Source organism: Denticeps clupeoides, chromosome 9 (assembly GCF_900700375.1).
Source record: "Denticeps clupeoides chromosome 9, fDenClu1.1, whole genome shotgun sequence".
In the NCBI taxonomy this organism is placed as follows: Eukaryota; Metazoa; Chordata; class Actinopteri; order Clupeiformes; family Denticipitidae; genus Denticeps; species Denticeps clupeoides.
The window spans coordinates 16806622-16826989 of record NC_041715.1 but is presented as its reverse complement, the minus strand read 5'-3'; the positions used below and the strand labels follow the sequence as shown (position 1 = coordinate 16826989).

General features: G+C 43.0%; 2 protein-coding genes across 7 annotated transcripts in view; one reads left to right on the top strand and one right to left on the bottom strand.

Moving 5' to 3' along the window:
• Nucleotides 1-16797, bottom strand: part of ofd1 (OFD1 centriole and centriolar satellite protein) — a 17207-nt gene extending 410 nt beyond the window's left edge. The window contains exons 1-21 of one of the 4 annotated variants that reach the window (XM_028990322.1): nt 16504-16797; nt 16242-16421; nt 16103-16171; nt 14474-14504; nt 13798-13905; nt 13555-13691; nt 13255-13428; nt 12902-13008; nt 12701-12820; nt 10151-10224; nt 9851-9942; nt 9354-9543; nt 6180-6313; nt 5614-5725; nt 4817-5404; nt 4431-4572; nt 3290-3381; nt 2474-2572; nt 1638-1774; nt 1272-1469; nt 69-136 (exon numbers count right to left, since the gene is read on the bottom strand). In XM_028990322.1, the coding sequence (XP_028846155.1) occupies nt 69-136; nt 1272-1469; nt 1638-1774; nt 2474-2572; nt 3290-3381; nt 4431-4572; nt 4817-5404; nt 5614-5725; nt 6180-6313; nt 9354-9543; nt 9851-9942; nt 10151-10224; nt 12701-12820; nt 12902-13008; nt 13255-13428; nt 13555-13691; nt 13798-13905; nt 14474-14504; nt 16103-16171; nt 16242-16421; nt 16504-16599 (2948 nt within the window). In that variant the 5' untranslated portion in view covers nt 16600-16797. Of the gene's footprint in view, nt 1-68; nt 137-1271; nt 1470-1637; nt 1775-2473; nt 2573-3289; nt 3382-4430; nt 4573-4816; nt 5405-5613; nt 5726-6179; nt 6314-9353; nt 9544-9850; nt 9943-10150; nt 10225-12700; nt 12821-12901; nt 13009-13254; nt 13429-13554; nt 13692-13797; nt 13906-14473; nt 14505-14872; nt 15322-16102; nt 16172-16241; nt 16422-16503 lie in introns of those variants that run through there. The other 3 variants (XM_028990324.1, XM_028990323.1, XM_028990325.1) reach the window with 3 other exon arrangements.
• trappc2 (trafficking protein particle complex subunit 2) lies at nt 16168-20368 on the top strand. Of its 3 annotated transcripts, XM_028990329.1 has the most exons (6): nt 16168-16537; nt 16927-17043; nt 19351-19452; nt 19538-19682; nt 19942-20027; nt 20110-20368. In XM_028990329.1, exons 2-6 carry the CDS (start codon nt 17002-17004, stop codon nt 20206-20208), a joined length of 474 nt encoding a protein of 157 aa, XP_028846162.1. In that variant the 5' UTR covers nt 16168-16537; nt 16927-17001; the 3' UTR covers nt 20209-20368. The 3 variants fall into 3 exon arrangements, with proteins under 3 accessions (XP_028846162.1, XP_028846164.1, XP_028846163.1); XM_028990331.1 differs by lacking the exon at nt 16927-17043 and having other exon boundaries at nt 16169-16537; XM_028990330.1 differs by lacking the exons at nt 16168-16537; nt 16927-17043 and adding an exon at nt 17558-17870.

The window sequence follows — 20368 nt, the reverse complement described above, 5'->3', positions numbered from 1 at the left end:
TGGATAAAAATGGGAAACGTACAGAGGGAGTTCAGTTGGTTCCAGACTGTGGGACAGTGTCATTTTACCTGTCATCTTTATCAGATAAAACCTGCACCCCAGGGCTACTGTGATCGGTCTCTTCCTTCCTTGGACTCTACAAAACCCATGTCACAAGTTCAGCTGGATAAACTACACACCAGATAACCAAGTCAAAAGCAAAGGATATACACTGCTCAAAAAAAAGGGAACACAAAAATAAGACATCCTAAATCTGAATGAAAGAAATATTCTTATTAAATACTTTACATGGTTGAATGTGCTAACAACAAACTCACACAAATTATCAATGGAAATCAAATGTATCAATTTGGAGTCACTCTCAAAATTTAAATGGGGAAAAAAAAAAAAAAAAAAAACACTACAGGCTGAGCCAACTTTGATGTAATATCCTTAAAATGAGTAAAAAACGAGGCTTGGTAGTGTGTGTGGCCTCCACGTGCCTGTATGACCTCCTGGGCGTGTTCCTGATGAGGTGGAAAATGGTCTCCTGAGTGGCAGATTTGCCAAATCTTGGTGTTTTTTGGTAAATTCCAAACGTGCTGCGCGGTGCTGGGCTGTAAGCACAACCCCCACCTGTGGACGTTTCTGTTTCTGACCGTTTGAGCAGACACATGCACATTTGTGGCCTGCTGGAGGTCATTTTGTAGGGCTCTGGAAGTGCTCCTCCTGTTCCTCCTTGCACTAAGGTGTTGGTAGCGGTCCTGCTGCTGGGTTGTTGCCCTCCTACAGCCTCCTCCACGTCTTCTGATGTACTCGCCTGTCTCTTGGTTGTGCCTCCATGCTCTGGACACTATGCTGACAGACACAGCAAACCTTGGGGTATGGCATTGATGGGCCATCCTGGATGAGCTGCACTACCTGAGCCACTTGTGTGGGTTGTAGATTCAGTCCCATGCTACCACTAGAGTGAAAGCACCGCCAGCATTCAAAACATCAGCCAGAAAGCATAGGAACTGAAAAGTGGTCTGTGGTCACCACCTACAGGACCGCGCCTTTATTGGGGACGTCTTGTTCATTTACTGTAATTTCCACCTGTTGTCCTTTGCATTTGTGAAATTGATTGTTAAACAGTGTTCCTTCCTAAGTGGACAGTTTGATTTCACAGAAGTGTGATTGACTTTTACATTATATTACATTTGGATTTTCGTCATAGGATTTGGATGACTTGGATGTGTGTTTAAGTGTTCCCTTTATTTTTTTTGGAGCAGTGTGTATTTATGGGTGTTTACCTGTTCACGTTCAGTCTCTGCCCCCTGCAATACCATCCTCATGTACCTCTGCAGAGGGTTTGTCTCTGACGACGGCTCCTTCTCCAGTTGCGCCTGCTGGCCACCCTCTTCCTGGCCTTCCTGCCCTGCACTCAGCACCTCCACCTCCACTTCCAGCTCCTTCTCTTTGTTTTCTTTATCCAGCTCCTCCAACTGCTGCTAGTGATAAAGTGTGAACTTGTGCACAATGTTTTCAAAAACTAATGGGTAAAATTGGAGTAAACCATTAAAACTAGGTGAAAAAATGTTTTAAAATGTAATTTGTCAAAATGTGATCAAAGATACTTTTATCAATATATTAACTTAGCCCAGATGCTGGCGTCTTACCCTTTCTAGCTCCAGCCTCTCTAACTCTCTGAGCTCTCTCTCTTGAGCCTCCAGCCTCTCCTGCTGTCGCTTCTCCTCCCGTCTCTTCCGCTCCAGCTCCCACCGCAGGTCCTCCTCTTCATCAGTCTCAGGAACGCCTATGATCACATCAGCAGCACATACATCAAAATCAGCACGCCGCACTCCTAAAGACCACGAGCAGCCAGGGCTCAGGATCAGTCCTCTGTGGAGGTGGTGTGACGAGGGCCTGTTCACACTCCACCATGTGTTCAGGAATGATTGGAAAAGTGAAAAGTAAACGGGAAAACTTTCAGAGATGCATACTGAACGTACAAAGCGTAATGTATCCCTTCAAAATGAGCAGATAATTCTGTATGCGAGAGAGGATGATTATCAACGGAATCATCAGTAGAGTTCATACACAGTTCAGGCCAGGATACTCCAAACTGGCGCCATTAAAACATCCAAACATGTCGGCCTGCTCTCTTGATGGGTCACACACAGTCCTCAAATGGAAGGATGCAAGTTCTGGCAGTGCTTGCATAAGGCCAGGAACATTTCATGTGCTTAGTGCATTAATAAATGCAGTCAGAGTGCAAAATAAAGAGGCGCTGTCTGTGGTGCTGATCCCAGGAGGGTTTGAGGGGTTAAGATGCAAAACTGGATACAAATGGAACCATCTCCTGTCCATTCGGGAAGGGCACTCTGTAGTTTTGAACATGATTGTGGGAGGTGCAAATGGATCAGGGACAAATATTATCTCAATATGGAACACATGGCGGCTATAAACAGGTCCCGGTGTGTGGAAAGATTGGGACTGGGCGTGGCCTGCTCACTGCTTTGTATGCCCGGAGGAGGGACAGCGAGCCCCTCAGTGGCCTCCTCACAGAGATGGATGCCCTCGGCCTGGAGGGGCTCTGGAATGCGGCTGGGCTCTGCAGGGAGAGCAGCACAAAGAGGTCCTTTCACTTCCACCAGAGCACAGTGCACCCGAAACGAATGCATAATCATCCGCACCATTGTGTGCCCTTCAGCCGGCGCTGAAAGGACACTTCTACTGATTTGTTGCAAATTAATTAAAACTAGGAACTACAAAATTTTTAAAAAGTGCATATTAGCCAATACCACCAAAAGTGAAATACAAAATCACAGCTTTTTGAAAAGGAGTTACTGTTTACTAGAGTGACTGCAAGTGTATGAACACGCGGCGATAAACCACTTTATGGTAGACAGGACCTGTAACAGCACACAGGCAAGTCTCAGATGAATGATGTCGGGTCCTTACAGATACCCAAAAGCAGCAGCCATGAATAAACTACAGGTTTTCTGAGACGTGTCAATTTCATTATAAATCACCATAGTTATTGTAGCCTGAAGTGCTTGCATATTTCGTCTGGACAGGGTTGTGACAAGTTATGCTGGGCTAGAGGACAGCCACTTCAGGCCTGGGGTACAGCATATACACAACAAAGGAGATCAGTGCTTCCAAAGCATACAATGATATTCACATAGCCATAAATTTTAAATTAGTTTGTGTTGAGTTCCATAATTCGATTTAAAAAAAAAAAAAATGGATTTAGCTTCATCGATGTTCTCCAACTAGAACATAAATTAGAGCCTCTAAACAGAGACACTGTGCACTCCTGAAATACCTGGTGAAGGTTCTGCCAGATCTTCTATGGCTATTTTATCTGGCTGTGGAGAAGAATCCAAACTTGGGATCTCTTGCTGAACCTGCAGGAGACTAGACACATATAATCCAGATTTTAGTTTTTACTAAACTAAAAATATAACAAATTCACGTCAGTATCACAGATGTGGAACATTGTGCAACAAATTGTAGGTACATACAGGTGCTACTCCAAAAAATGTATGTGTTTCAGTGCTGCTCATGCTTTGATTGTCCTATACTTCGTTGTTTTTTTTTGTATGTAAATGAAGACATCTGGAAATATGTCTGATGCCAGTGTCATGCTACCACATCCACCAGCCACTTTAAAACAAACACCTCCCATGTACATAATCTGTCAGACACCCGCTACTCTCTTAGTCAATGGTCAGGATCGTTGCTGAGTAGATATTCTTCTTTTTACAGTAACCAAGAATTGGGGGTGTTTGGTAAGACAATATCAGGCACAGATTAGAGGTACATGGGCTACAATATCTTCATATACAATAAAGTATGTAGAGCATAAACTGTGAATCCCTAAAATGATATATGACTGTGTACAATGATTTAGCTGCAAAAAATAAACACCATGCTTTGAGGAAATCCTTCCCAAAAACACAAGAATAAGTAAAAGTGAAGCGATTGTCATTGTCATACACTGCAGCACGGCACAGTGAGAAAATGAAATGTGTCTTCTGTTTTTAACCATCACCCTTAGTGAGAAATGGCGGCCATGAAAGGAGTCCGTCGAGCAGTGTGTGGGGACATTGCTTTGCTCAGTGGTACCACAGCAGTCCGTGATTTGAGCCCGCAACCCTTCATTTACTAGATCACTTCCATACCCGCTAGTCCACCACTGCCACATAAGAAAAACAAAGCGTTCCAGGAATAGATCCCAGTAGAACTACACACTGTACGACATTATAGTGTTGTATATAATCATTTAACAAATTCGTTCTCAAGACAGTGTGCCAGATGTAATCCTTTCAAAGACAGAATTCAGATCCAACAAGAACCAAGTATCTGTAAGCAAAGGCATTAAATCAAATAGCTTTTATGACAGAATGACATATGAAAGGGCCTTTGGACTTCTGTGACACTATTCATACAGAACACAGGGGCACCTGGCATGGTCCCGGGTCGCACTCTTTGGGCTTCTTGGGGGGCTGAGCAGAGCGCTGTGGTCTCTGGAGGGTATGGTTGGTCCAGGGATGGGGGAGATCTGTCTCTCAGGGTAAAGCACAGCAAACGATGCAGGCAAAGTGTCTGTGTGAAAGAGCCAGATGCAGATGAATAAACGCAGTGTTTTCATAGCATAAAAAACAAAGACTTTCTAAGTCAGTGTCTGCAGTTCTGTGACTAATCAGTCTGATGCTTTATGACCTTTCTGAACGAGGACCTTGTGTACACAAAAAGATCTGGCCGATGCTCTATATTATGGTAGTAGAATAAATGAAGCATTAACAGAGTGATGAAGTGTGGAGTTTGTTGGGTGTAGAGTTGGACGTACCTTTTACTGCCTCTGCTTTTGGCAGAGTCGGGGAGAGAGACAGGGGTGTGGAGGACAGGCGCCGGGGGAGAGGAGAGCTGCTCGGCTCAGCTGCCAAACCGGCCTCTGTGTTGAAGACATAGGGCTGCAGGATCAGGTCCCTTGCAATATGCTCTGTGGTGACTCTCCGTGGCTGGTCTCGGTGCTGGGCGGCCGCCGGGAGTCTGGTGGCACCGTGGCCAGGTAGCTGTAGGGGCGGCTGAAGTTTTTCAGGAAGGATGTGGGAGACGATAGACCGCACATCCCTCTGCTGATACTTCCTGTAGGCCTCCTCCAGCATGTCAGCCTCCTTCTCCAGCTCCTGAATGCGGGCCCTGGCTCCGGCCATTAACTCGACATCCGAGTCGGGGCTGGCACAGTGAGTCCGGTGGTGCCGAATCCCACGGGCAGACATCCCTGCTTCACACACATCACCGTAACCCGCTTGTCCTCTGAGGATCGCTCCATCAATGTAAAGGTCAGGGGGAACCATCTTATCAGCACTCCGATGCAGTACTGAACGGTCTACCAGCGAGGGTTTGGGATTACGCAGAACCTCGTTCTCCAGAGCTGCACCAAACATGTTCATCACACCATGCAAATCACAGAGATGGTTGGGAAACAGAGAAAGGGAATGAAGAGGAGAGAACTGAAGAAGAGCTATAAACCAGCCACCAGTAAAGCAACATCTGCAGAAAGTCTCTACAACACCACAATGCGGAAACAGGGTTCTAAACTAGCTCGAATTTTGAGACCAGCACACATGAACTCAGGGGCACCTTGCTGTGTTAGCTGAAGCCGCATCTTCATCTCTTCCGAGTGAGCAGTCATCCACCGGGTTCTTTCTTCACATTCCAGCAGCTGGGCCTTCAACTGGCCAGCCCCCTCCACCTAGAAACGGCACATGGGTGGAGGTCACCTGCGCTCCCCTTCAGCTGTGTTGCGCCGCTTAGAAAAACGCGAGGAGGAAATTAAAACCAATCCAATCCAACACCTAATTTCAGGTTGGCTGAATCTTGGCGAGGTCAGATTTGGAAAAATCTTTTTTTTTTTTTTTGTTGTTGTCATTTCTTATATCTGCTCTGGCAATTTTTGGGGGTTTAATACAATCAAGTTATGGCCAGCAGCTCTTTGTTTGGCTGATTGAAAGATCCCAGGATTCCCTGTATATATTGCTTATGACAAACTGGTAGTTTCATGCAGTTTCGCGCTACACTGCTTTTACACATGCTACATGCAAGAGGATGTTCAGCATGCCCACCCCCCCCCCCCCCAATCCTGGAATTCCCAGAGACCCCAGTCCTGCTTCATTTCAGGCTGATGGACTTTGGGTGCTGCGACTGACCTCATGCTGCAGCTGTGTTTGCAACACTCGCTTCTGGTTCTCAAACTCCTCTTTCTGCAGCTTCCAGTCCAGCTCCAGCCTGTTTAACTCCGACTGCAGGGCCAGATGTTCCTGTGAGGGCTGACTGAGTGCTGCTGGGAGGAATGGGGGGAGAAAATGAGAAAGAAGTTACGCCGTTTGCAGTAATTAACGGAGCACCTGTGACTAGGCATGCTGGATTCTGCAGTTATTTGGAAAACGCTGTTCAATCTCATGCAGAACGGTCAGGAAACAGATGGTCTACAGGAAACGCAAAAACACAAATCACAAGACTGTAATAAATTTGAGTAAACCTCATAAAGGTCCAACATGGTAAGGCAGGGGTTCCCATTTGTTTCTAAAAACCTTCAAAACCCGTGTTGAAATGGGGGTAAAAATTGTGATCCCCTATAGTGCTTAACTGTTTCCTTTAAAATAAATAAAGAATTTTTTATATATTTATATGTAACAGTCTCATTGTGTACAGGTGTGACTTATATTGGGACAAAAAGAGACAACCATTCTCAATGTGGCATCAATTTCAACAGTTCATGACAGACCCAGGAGTTGAGCCCCACGAGTGACAGACCGCAATGATAACCCAAGGACCTTTGCACTCAGACATTGTTATGCGAGAAAGGCCCGTTTATGGGATGCGAGGGGTACTAGGGTTTCCAGCAAACCATTCTCAACCGACTCCACCGATTTGGCTTGAATGCCAGAATGCCGAATCGATTGAATAGATAAAAATCGATTACTAAAAGAGTTGGCAACGAATTTCCTAATCGATGTGTTGTGTCACGCGACGCGGAGAAAAAAATCAAACTTTATTTGAGCGCGGAGTGAACACACTCGGTCTCTCTCACGCACAGATGCTAGCAGAGTTTGGCGCCTCATAGACAGCGCGGAGCAAAAAAAAAAAAAAAAAAAAAAAAAAAAACGAGCGGAGATAGAGGAAAGATACATGACGGAGGCTGAGAAATCTGCGCGAAAATATGCAAAAGCAACATGGCACGGCACGGGAGCACCACGGCAATGATCCTGCACCTGAAACGCGTGTTTGATGAGGAGGAAGGGAGTTCAGCAGCAGGTCACTACAGAATCCTACTTTGGTTCCGTTTTGAAGTGAGGAACGTAATGTCCCTGGTGCTGGTGTTTACTCGTTATCCAGCTTGACAGGCATGACAAGTTAGCGTTAGCTCGTTAATAACAGTAGTAAAGCACGGGTTCTATAGTTACTTTGCATGTTTTTATTCACTAGCCGTTTTTGGGCAATTCATTTTTCAATCTGTTGTCATGTATAGATACACTGCAAAAAAAGCTTTTCTTACCTAGTAATTTTGTCTCGTTTCCAGTCCAAATATCTAAAAAATCTTAAATCAAGATTACTAGACAAGAAAAATGGCATGAGAAAATTAAGTGATGCTGTCATGATCCGGACCGGCAGGGGTTACTCCGGATCTGGAGTTTCATGTTCGTCCTGTGTAATCTTCTCGTCCTAGTAATTACCTGTTGTATATGTATATAATTGTATAAAACTATCCTGCTACTGTCTGTTCGCCGTCGGGTCATTGTGCGTGTTAATGTTCCCTTGCCTCGTGCAGTTTGTATTAAACCCCTGATGTGTGAAATCGTGCGAATGAGTCCTCCTTCGTCGCCATGACCAGCCCACCCGTGACAGATGCTTAAAACTTCTGTTTGAGATTATATCTCATTAAGATTAGTTTTCTTACCCCATTGGCAATCACTTAATTTTGAGATGTTTTTCCAGAAAACAAGACAATGTCTTATGCTATTTCATGTGTCTAGTAAATGTATCTTGATTTTAGATTTTTTAGATATTTGGACTGAAAACAGGAAAAGTTTAGAAAAGCATTTTTTTGCAGTGTATATTCTGTGCTTTGTCCCATATAAGTTATTATTGACAAATATATTTGTGTTATACTTTTTAATTTAATTTTAAAGTTATTTTATAGGTCATCTTAAGATGTGTTTAAATGTGGTGTATAAATGAACCTTGCACTTACTACATTGATGGTCATAATTTAATGAATAAGCTTCAAGTGAGCTTGAGAGAGAGATAGAGTGTGTGTGTATGTTTGAGAGTTTGTGAGTGTGTGCGTCTGCGTGTGTGTGCATCTGCAGTGTAGTGTGGAGAACAAGTTATGACATTCAAACAAATCCTGTTATTTTCTGATTCGTGTTGTTCTTTATTTTTTTATAAATGATTTATCGTTCTGGCAGCTCAGGTGACACTTTATTTAAAAAGAAAAGTCTATATTTGAGAGAGCAACATGTTTGTGCACTTTCTAAAGATTTTGGTTCTGTTTTTGAATAAAGGGTTGGGGTAATAAATAATAAATAAATGAAAATGGTGTTTCTTCTCATACATTATTAGTAATATCAATGGCAACTTTTACTTATTTCAGTAAAATTCAGAGCAAATAGGAAAAGTACTCATGTAAACAACAATTTATAACTTAATTTTGAGTAGTGTGTGCATGTATATATTTAATGACCAGTGGTTGCCTAGTGGGTAAGAAACCAAAACCGCAATGAGAAGGTTGCCAATTTGAATCATCGACTGCCAAGGTGCCACACTGCTCCCCGGGCACCGGTCATGGCTGCCCACTGCTCACCAAAGGTGATTGTTAAAAGCAGAGGACACATTTCGTTGTGTCACTGTGTGCTGTGCTGCAGTGTTTCACAATGACAATCACTTCACTTATACACACACAGTGGGTAGAGAACTTATTAATTATTATTAAACTTAGACCCCCTTAAGTTTTTCAGTCTTTATTCTATTGCAGCCATTTGTTAAATTGATTATAATTATGTAAATAACCAGGAATATGACAACCACCTGCCATAATCCTTTTAATGACTGACGAGTTGCTGCAAAATGGAACTTTTTATTTGTGTGTTTTCATGTGCTCTCTGCTGAATTCTCAAAGGACAGGAATTGCATTGTCCTTCTGAGGGGAAGGTGGCATTGGCCCAAAGCTCCAAAATAACAAAAAAATGGTCCCTCACTGGCCCTTGTGATTTCAGGATTGGCTGCGGTGCTGAAATCACAGTCATGGAGACCAGAACAAACAGAAAAGACAGCAAAGAAAAGGGGGTTTGTAAAGAGGAACTGGCAGCAGTCTTCCTCACCTTGTCGCAGGTGCTGGTTCTCCTCCTGAGCTTCCTCCAGCTGTGTCTTCAGCAGCCGGATGAGGGACAGCAGCTCCGCCTTCTCTTTCTTCAGCGCTGGGTAGTCACTTACAGTCTCCAGCTTGTCCCTCAGCAGATGGTTCTGCTGGCTGAGCAGGGAGTTCTGTGACTGAGTCGTGCTCAACTCCACCTGGGGGGGGGGGTCAAACATTATGTGTCTTTGTATCACTTTTATACATCTTTAATATCCTGTATTATTGTAGTGAATGAGAAAAACACCCGCTTCAGAAGCATCTGTGCAGTGTCATGTCACGGTCTGTTTTGTGTTAAAGGTACTGACAGATAAAAAAAAAAAAAAAAAAAAAAAAAGATTTTAAATGCACACAGATGCTGTGAATGCCGATTCTCACTATGGGTCAACCCAGTCTGTGGGAACTGAAGGAGACGCACAACACAAAGACTTCCTCTAAAAATGTGGCTGGCAAGGTTGAGGGTACCTGCAGATATTTGACCTCAGCACAAGCTCTGCGATGCTCCTCCTGTTTGACTTCAAGAGCAGATGCCTCCTTCTGAAGTCGGACGGTCTCCGCTGTTACAATACACCATTAAGAGATGGCAGCATCATTATCTTTCTCACCATAATTTATATTCTTCGACAAACTACTGACCAAACCTCAACCAACTCCAATTGTCAAAAAAAAAAAAAATGTAAATAATTTATATAGATTTTATTCAAATTGCCTCATATGAACATTTAACGACAGCCTAAATACACAAATAGAAACAGAGGCACCCACCTTGGTTTCTTTTCTCATCTTCAGTCAGCTTTTCTGTCCTTTTAACATTTTCGTCTTTCAGTTCTAGCTGGTATCTGTGGAAAAGCAGGCAAGAAGTCAGATCGTTCCACAGACACACATTATAGTCATTAGATGCAAGCAAATCAATATTTAAAAAAAAAAAAAAAAAATCACAAATAAGAACAAATGTTCAGAATAAACATTCAGGGCTGTTGGAAAACGTCCCTATTTTCCAACTTAAGGTGGTGGAGAGAAGCCAAGAGTGTGAGATGCTGCAATCACAGCAAAAGTTCCCTGATTTGGAGACACATAAATGCTTCTTTGCTATAGTTTGTAGTATATTACATAACCTCATATATGTTGTTTCATAGTCCCGTGTCTTCAGTTTTGTAATGCCAGTTTTCTATGGTATGGTACATAAAAAACATTATACACATATTTTAGAACATCTATAGTGTGGCTATGCTATCAGCTGAGCAAATTCCCAAGATCTGGAATTTGTTTTGGAGTTTGAACCCTCAGATGACGTCCTTGATGTGGCGCTAGTAAATGTGTCTTGCACTTCAAATACATAAATGTGTTAAAGATCCAAGGAAAACCACAGTCTGCTGATAGCGGTCATATGTCCTTTAACCAAGACAGGCTGCATTGTGGGCTTGAGAGTGGAGCTCGACTCGAATGATACGAGTCTGGGTGGGAGCGCCGATCGCCTCAGTGGCTGGTCTGCCGGCCCGTTGCCTTAATGCTTACTGACAGCAGGCTACGCGCACCAGATTTACAGACTATAAATAAATGCCAAGCGGACCTGCAGGTTTAGAAGTGACAGGGCTGCTGACAGTTAGACCCGTTACAAGAACGGACTTCTGGGAAATGAATTGTTTAGTTGTGCCAACATTTCCATCCAAATTAAAAAAAGATCATAAGGCATTTATAATTTTATATAATTGAGCAGCTCAATAATGGCAGGCAAGGAGGTCACCAATAAATTATAGAAAGGAATATTACAATGGAAGGGTCATAATTCAGAAAATATCCCAGAAGAAATGGCCAGGCAGACAGAATAGCGACCGTATGAATGCGTGGCTAAAAACCATGAACCCGAAACATACTTTACACTGGAGTGCCCTCTAGTGCCTGAGTAAAGACCAACAGCGGAATGAGGGAGGCGAGAAGTGACAGCTGGCGTGTGTTGTCCAACAGATGCGTTTTTTTTTTTTACGCAGAAATAACTGGAGACGGTCGATGTAAAGGGGTCACACGGTGGGCATGGGACAGTGCGCACACAACACTCCCCATATAGTTCTTCTACGTTTATCATACATTCATGCATGTTGTGTTGTAATGCATCTGCACTTTATATTTATGGGCATACTGCTTCTAATTTCTTTGTATATACTGTTTTCTTTTCTTAATACTGTTTTGTGAGATTTCGGAAAGACACTTCAGAGACAGTATTTGGAGACCAATAAGATTGATTGATTATATAAATCAGTCTTTTTTTTTTTTTTTTTCCATAATAAAAAAGCAATTTACTGCATGTCGTGCCATGTATGATTGTGTATGTGACAAATAAAATCTGAAATCCGAATGTCCATAGGGACCCATGACAATCACCCAGCATCAGAACTGGACCACAGGATCATTTGTTTTTATTACTATTTGTTTTTACGTTATGTGGATTGCTGGGTGCTTGTGTTGTTTACCTGGGGGAGACATGGCACCAGGATGCACTATGGATAGAAGGTAAGCCAGTGGAGGCATTGTGATGCTGGCAAAGGTTCAGCCCTGCATTCAGGTTTATGTTACTTTGAGATGTAACACTGTTGCTAGCCAAGTACACCCAGTCATGGAAACAGTGAAGCGAAAGTGAACACTGCAGCACAGCGCACAGTGACAGCCGGTGGCCTAGCGGTTAAGGTGGCCTAGCGGTTAAGGAAGCGGCCCCGTATTCAGAAGGTTGCCGGTTCGAATCCCGATCCGCCAAGGTGCCACTGAGCAAAGCACCGTCCCCACACACTGCCTCCCGGGCGCCTGTCATGGCTGCCCACTGCTCACTCAGGGTGATTGGTTAAATGCAGAGGACAAATTTCACTGTGTGCACCGTGTGCTGTGCTGCTGTGTATCACATGTGACAATCAATTCACTTTATCACTTTATCACAATGAAATGTGTCCTCTGCTTTCAACCCAATAGTGGGCAGCCATGAAAGGCGCCCGGGGAGCGGTGTGTGTGGATGGTATTTTGCCCAGTGGCACCTTGGCGGTTTGAACCCACCTGTTTACAGGTCCGCTTCTTTGCCCGCTAGGCCACCACTGCCCCTGAAGACATTAAACTCATTCAGCAGGAACGCTGCAAGAACGGTTTGAGGAACCGAATAACCGAATACTACTGATGACATGGGGCCAGATACCACACCATACCATCAGAGGCTAGTAGTCTGTGCCTCAACAGGTCTGGGCATTTTAGGCAGCAAAAATGTCATGTCAGTCACATGGTCATACAGTTATGGCTGATCATTGCCTGATGAATTGAGGTCTTTCAGCTCCGCACCTGGTCAGTTCATTCTTCAGCTTTTGGTCATAGGTGTCTTCCATCGTCTTCACTGCCACCTCTCGCCTCCGCAACAGCTCCTCCATCGTTCTGTTTTTCTCTTCTTGCAGCTTACAGGTCCTTCAGAAACAGCAGAACGTGGCAGAAGTTCTCAAATCTCAGACTTTCTATGAAATTAAGCTGAACAGTACGTTGCCTTACTTTTCAAAAGCCTCGCCCTTTTGCCTAAGTTCACTTTCTCTGTTCCGTGCAGTTTCGATTTCCTTTAACAAGGTCTGCCTCTGCATGTAAATTTCCTTTTCTTCAATCTGAAACAATAACCATTTGATACATTGGAAACTGGGCTTTAAACATAGAAAACCCTTACCTGCAGTTATCTATAGGACTTCCGTGGTCCAAAAGAAAAATCTGTATGTAGACTTACGATCACACGGAAATATCAATTTTTCTCTTTACGTTCCGTAATTGTGCTCAATAGTAAACGTGTAGCTCGACTGAAGGGGATGACGTGAACACGTCTTGGCTTTCAGTTTCCTGCTGTGAGAGCAGAGCACCTGCTGTTGTTTCTGCAGTCGATCAATGGCGTTCTTCTCCCGGCTCATCAGAGCCTCAGACTTCATCTCGTACGTTCGCTCCATGTCTCGCCGCGCCTCCAGTATTTCCTTACGAGCCTTTTCTCGTTCCTCCATTTTCACTTTAGATATCTCCGCATCTTTAAAATGCTGAAGCTGGATAACACAGACCAAAAAGAACAATTTGAGAATAAGAAAAAAAAAAAAAACTAATTTAATAAAATTGAGAAAACGTGTTGACATAATATCATAATAGTCATTCATTTGTATGCAGCTACACACCTTTGCTTCCAGTTCTGCCTGTGCCTGTTCAACAATGCCTTTCCTATACTCTGCCAGCTTAGACTCAAATGACTGCCAACTGCTGCCTCTGGACCGAAGCAGCTCATACTCCTCATCAATGGCCTGCATCTTCTCTACTGCACACAAAGACACGCACTCATTTCTTCTCATATCTCACGTCTCTTAGTACAATTTAACATAGATTGTTGTGTGGTAGTTAAACTCTGTATTTTTAGAACATACCAAGAGACTCTTTAAAGGCTTTAGAGGTGTTTGTCTGAGTGTCTATATCCACACCCTCTTTGTGTAAGTGATGTCCCGCTAATGCTGCAAGAAGGTCCATCAGAAAGCCTGGAAGAAAAAGCAGCATTTACAATCATACAACATCACCGATCGATATTGGCTGATATTGGGACACGTCATTCATAATGTACCCTAGCAGTCAGAAGATGGGGCTCATCTACCCATTTATTTTTTAACAAAACTGAAGACGCAAAACTATGAAATAACAAGTGAGGTTATGTATAACAACACAGTTGAGCCGGCATTCCCGGAAATGACGACATCAACACCATTCACATGGACAGGAAAAAAAATTATAAAATTAACCAATTCCAACCGCCCTGAAGATTTATGTTGAACACTTGTTAATGAGCATGTCATAAAGCGGCTTTTGCTGATGACAATAGTGAAGGTAAGAAGAGACGATTCAAACATACTTCATTTTCTCCTGCTACAAAAAAATGCTAAATATGTTTCTTGCGTTGTATTCTTCAAAATGGCTCCATAACAGCCACCAAGAAGCTGCATCCAGATTTTGACTGGAAGTGAACATCATATTTAAAAATCTTGCTGAACAATTTCTGAACAGTCTCTGTGCAACCAGTTAAAAATCTGCAGGTAAAACATGGAAGCTCACCTTTCTCAGAACGCTTCTCAAGGCCTGATGTCTACACAGAAACAGAGCAAAAAAAGAACCGATGGTATTAAAAGAAACAGTACAGAAATTCTGCATTAGGAGCAGACTTTACACAAGGGCCAGTTTTCAAGGGTTCATGGATTCAAAGCATTTACTGTCATGTACCGAAGAAATGACAATGAAATTATTTATTTGTAGTCCACACAGAAATGCAGTTAGGTTAAAGTTTAATATAAATAAAAATAAAAGTGAGTGAAGACTAAAGTGTTTTGTGCAGATATAAAGAAATCTCAACTGTAATTACAGTATGATGTGCAAGAAGCAAAAAATTACAGTATGAGAGATTGAGCAGATGTGCAAATGATCTTAATAATGAACATAAATCTTTGGTTCACTAACTGTGGTACGCAGACTCCCTCTAGGGGCAGAGGCGGCCTAGCAGGTAAGGAAGAGGCAAATTCAAATCAGAAGGAAATGGGTGTTTGATCATTTCATCCTACTTATCCTTTATCCTGTCCTACCAAAAACATGCCATAGCATGTTTTTCAGTGTTTCGTTGGAGGAGTTAAATGTAAACACTGTGTTTCTGAGGTATCAAAACATTTCTGTGGTTTTTGGACAATAAAGTGTCAAAGGGTAAAGCACTGGTGGTAGGACAGTCTGATGGGTGTTTCTGAGCTATCACAACACGCTACTTGTGGTTTATGGTTCATCTTCCTTCTGACAAGGAAAGACAATTAGACAGAACACCTGTTCAAATCCCAAACTGCCAAGATGCCACTGAGCAAAGTGCCACACCAAATGAACAAGGCTGGCCCACAGCCAGGTTTAAATGCAGAAGAAGCGTTTCGTTGTCACTCACTGTCACTGCGAGTCACCAGAGAAAATAGATAAATAGATTAAATTACAGTCATGTGGATTAAGTTTTTTTGCAAATAGGCCATTATGCATGTTAAAAAATACAGCACAGAACCTTTACAACCTTTACCTTGCATTTCAAAATTATATAGAGGTACAGGCCAAAAGTTTGGACGCACCTTCTCATTCAATGAGTTTTCTTTATTTTCATGACCATTTATGTTGGTAGATTCTCCCTGAAGGCATCAAAACTATGAATGAACACATGTGGAGTTATGTACTTAACAAAAAATGATGAAATACCTGAGAACATGTTTCATATTCTAGTTTCTTTGCTCTGATTACTGCTTTGCACACTCTTGGCATTCTCTCAATGAGCTTCAAGAGGTCGTCACCTGAAATGGTTCTCCAACAGTCTTGAAGGAGTTCCCAGAGGTGTTTAGCACTTGTTGGCCCCTTTACCTTCACTCTGCGGTCCAGCTCACCCCAAACCATCTCGACTGGGTTCAGGTCCGGTGACTGTGAAGACCAGATCTCCACTTTTAAGTACATAACTCCACATGTGTTCTTTCATAGTTTTGAGGCCTTCAGTGAGAATCTACCAACTTAAATGGTCATGAAAATAAAGAGAACACATTGAATGAGAAGGTGGGTCCAAACGTTTGACCAGTACAGTATGTAGAATAATTTACTTTTTATGTTCTATAATGGCACCGTTTTTTAGCCATAATTACTCAAAGTATTTGTGTGTAATAAATAAGAAGTACGTACCAGAGTCTTGTAAAGCGGGGAACCGGGTCCGACGTTCATGAGCTGCAGAAGATCTCGAGTCGGAAAGACCTAACAGCAGACAGAGGAGGTGAAACGCGTCGCAAACACGAACGCGGCGCCGCGCAGGCTCCACGCGTACCTGGTCGCCGGCCACGCCGGCCTCGGGGCAGAAGACGGACAGGGTGTACTCGTACCCGCAGCCGCGCAGGTGCTCCACCACCAGGCTGTTGGAGGCGCCGAGGACCGCGGGCTGCGCCCCCATCGCGGCCCCGGCCGCGGGCTGCTTCAGCTCCCGTATGAGCTGGTGACGGAGCTGGGTCTGCGGCGGCACACGGGCGCGGTTAAGGGCCGAGGCGGCTTCCAGCGAGCGCGGCGTGTACAGAAGCGGCGGGCGGACGCACCTTCAGGGTGTCGAGGAATCCCTTCTTCTTAAAGGTCTGGTAAAGTCGCCTTCTCATCTCGTCCGGCGAGAGAGCCTCCTCCTCTGCCCCCGACATGCCGACTTAACTTAAACACGGTGAGCGTCGATTAATTCAACTACGCCGACATCACCGCCTTGGTTGCTAAAAAGCCGAGGAGGAGCGAAGCGTGACACACGTTGCGGTTCCCATACCAACGTCTCGCCCTTCACAGACTCCCGCCCGCCATGTTTAAGAGCCTGGCGCCCCGTCTATCCCGACATGCACTTCGACAAGCAGCGTTTCTCCCTTCAGAGAGAATCGGGGACGTAATAACGAGCAAAACGAAGAATCGAGGCAAAACATTTAATAAGTGGGATTTTTTTGTTTGTTGACAAATTATGTCTTTCCACCCCCACAACACAGGAAAGACCCAGCTTCTCTTCCGAATCCATTACAGTTCATAGTTCTTCACAAACCTATACAAAATGCCTCTTGTGTATGGACCTGCCCTGTCTAGAGTTATCTCTTCCAAATAATCAGGTAAATGGATGTTAATCTTTCATATTAAATATAAAAAATAAAGTATTCTCCTGAATACTTTAGGAAAAAAACTGTACACAATGTAAATGTAAAAATGTGTACAATATACTCTGTACCTTGTGTACACAATATACTCTGAAAGTTCTCTACAATCCATACAAATACCTGTTGCTTTGAATAAAATCGTATATATAAATCTATGAGTGGTAACGCTACAGGTCTTGACATGTTTGCTAGGGTCTGTCAGCTGACATTGCTGGTCTTTTTTTTGGTGTTTGTATTTGCATTGTTCTGCATATAGTAGGAGTGTAGTTGAAGTTTAGATATAATACCTATAAATTATGCTATGTAAACAAAAACGCTTCTCTGTCGAATTACGGCTAAGTCGTAAAAACATTTCTGACATTTGAATCAAACCGAGACAATAGAAGTGGCTTCTGAAATTTGCCGGTATATGGTGCTTTAATTCTGTGTTCATCCATTTAAAAGGAGCGCCGCCCCTCCCAAGATGGCGGCTCTGCTGACGCATTTGCTCCCATAGACGTCCTATTCAACGCGACATCTAGTGTTTATATCTATGTAGGAAATAGTGGAAGAATTATAGAATTGAAACGCAGCCACATAAACGTTTATGCCACTTCCTTTTTTGTTTAAACGGCTTAAATAACACAAAAGTGATGTAATGTTAAAGCTAAACATAGAAACCAAAAACTATTTTATTTGTAAATAATTTATTTTGTATTATCTCTTTCACGTGACGTGCTTTCGTCATATTTGCGCGACACAACGTCGCTCCTCAGGCTCGTTGCTGTCGGCGGACTTGACAGGTAAACAGTTTTATCTGCACCCGTGTAACCAGACGCTAATGCGGATAAACTGCTGCTGTAGAGGGTCTCGAATCGCTCCGTTTTCCTGTGTTAGTTTAGTTTGCAGACCGCTGAGGGATACGTCCGTATTACTCTGGAATTTCTAATTTTCAAACATTAAACGTGTGCCCCGAAATATCTGCGTGTAAACAACTACTATCATTTACATTTACATTTACATTTACGGCATTTCGCTGACGCCCTTATCCAGAGCGACTTACAACGTGCTTTCAAGTTACCATCGATGAAGAGATCAATTCCGGTTCACTAGGACCCCAACTATGAATACATCTATTTTATTCACTCTGTTGTAGATTCTGTACACAAAGTTCGACAACAAGAAAATTACAATTTAATCTAAATATTCTTTAAAGAGGAAGGTCTTGAGCTGTCGTTTGAAGGTGCTCAGTGACTGAGCTGTTCTGACCTCGAGGGGAAGTTCATTCCACCACCGAGGGGCCAAGACGGAGAAGAGTCTAGATGAATGTTTCCCTTTTACCTTCAGAGATGGAGGGACCAGGCGAGCAGTACTGGAGGCTCGGAGTAAATGAGGTGCAGTGCGAGGTGTAATAAGGGCTGTGAGGTAGGATGGTGCTACTCCATGTTTGGCTTTGTAGGCCAGCATCAGTATTTTGAACCTGATGCGTGCAGCTACTGGGAGCCAGTGGAGGGAACGTAGCAGAGGGGTGGTGTGGGAGAATTTGGGAAGGTTGAAGATCAGTCGTGCTGCTGCATTTTGTATTAGTTGTAGAGGTCGGATGGTACATAGTGGTAGACCAGCTAGAAGGGAGTTGCAGTAGTCCAGTCGTGAGATTACTAAGGACTGAACCAGTAGTTGGGTGGCCTGGGTTGACAGATAAGGGCGGATTCATCTGATATTGTAGAGAAGGAATCTACATGAGCGGGAAAGATTGCTGATGTGAGTTGAGAAGGAGAGTTGGTTGTCTATTGTTACGCCAAGGTTGCGGGCTGTTGCAGAAGGAGAGAGTTGCGAGTTGTCTAGGTAAATAGCAAGATCCTGATGTGGTGAAGAATCTGCTGGAATGAATATTAGTTCAGTTTTGGTGGGATTGAGTTGGAGGTGATGGGCTCAAAAGGAGAGGACCTAGCACCGAGCCTTGAGGGACACCAGTGGAGAGTCTACGTAATGTAAATCATCGTGTGGTATTAGGATGTTTTTTGATACTGAAATGTAATGTAAATGTAAAACGCTAGTGTTATGCGAACAGGATAATATAAAATAATATGATAATAATGAAAAGGTACTAGGCTTATTTTATTAATGGAAACTATACATTACAGAGGATGTACTTTAATACATGTAACCTATACTGAAAGGGAATGGAGTGAAATATTATAATAGTCATGATCAGTTTAGCTGTGATGCATCCAGTACAGTTGTGGAATTCCAGAATTCACGTAAATTTTCTAATTATTTCAGGGGGAAAAGATGTCGGGAAGTTATTATTTTGTGATGGTCGGCCATCACGACAATCCAGTGTTCGAGATGGAGTTTCTTCCCCCCGGCAAAGCGGAGTCGAAGGTAACTAACTTGTGACTGAGAGTGAGTGATGTGCACAATGTTTAATTTGAGCCTGAGCTGAAACTTTTCCTGCCTCCGCATTAAGGACGACCATCGTCACCTGAACCAGTTCATTGCTCATGCTGCTCTGGATTTGGTGGACGAGAACATGTGGCTGTCCAACAACATGTACTTGAAGACCGTAGACAAGTTCAACGAATGGTTTGTCTCTGCCTTTGTCACTGCCGGTCATATCCTTTTGTGTGTCACTAATGAATACTTACGTCTGTATAGCTTAATATATATATGCAATGTGATATACAATATTGTATATACATAACACAACAAGGAAGCAGAGGAAAAAGTTGGGACATTGTTACCATAAATCCATAAAAATCCTGGCTCACAGGTCACTTATCATTTGTTGGACCTCTTTTAATCGGAACCAGGGTGCTGTACTAATGTGTCAACAGAAATTTTTTAAGCTACTCCTTAACCTGTCATGATCACATATAAGGTTTATAATGCTTCACGATATGAGACAAGAGGACGGCATCAAGAACTTCTTCAATGATGTTTATGACTTGTATATAAAGGTAGTGTTTTTATTTTTATAATGTGAGCGTTCCATATAATGTGTGGAGCCAAAATGTCAACTTTTTTTTTCTTTTTTTGTAGTTTGCAATGAATCCATTTTATGAAGTGAACGCCCCGATTCGCTCGACGGCATTCGACAGGAAAGTACAGTTCCTCGGCAAGAAGCATCTTTTGAGCTAATCAATTTTGGAATGCATCAGGTTAACCAACATGCATTACTCTGTTCAAACATGCTCTTTTTTTACGTACAGGATTGTAAATGGTCTTTGTAATGCTGTGGGCCATTATGTTAAAAAATGTGGAATATAGCAGATTGAGTATAAATATAGGTGGAGCTGTA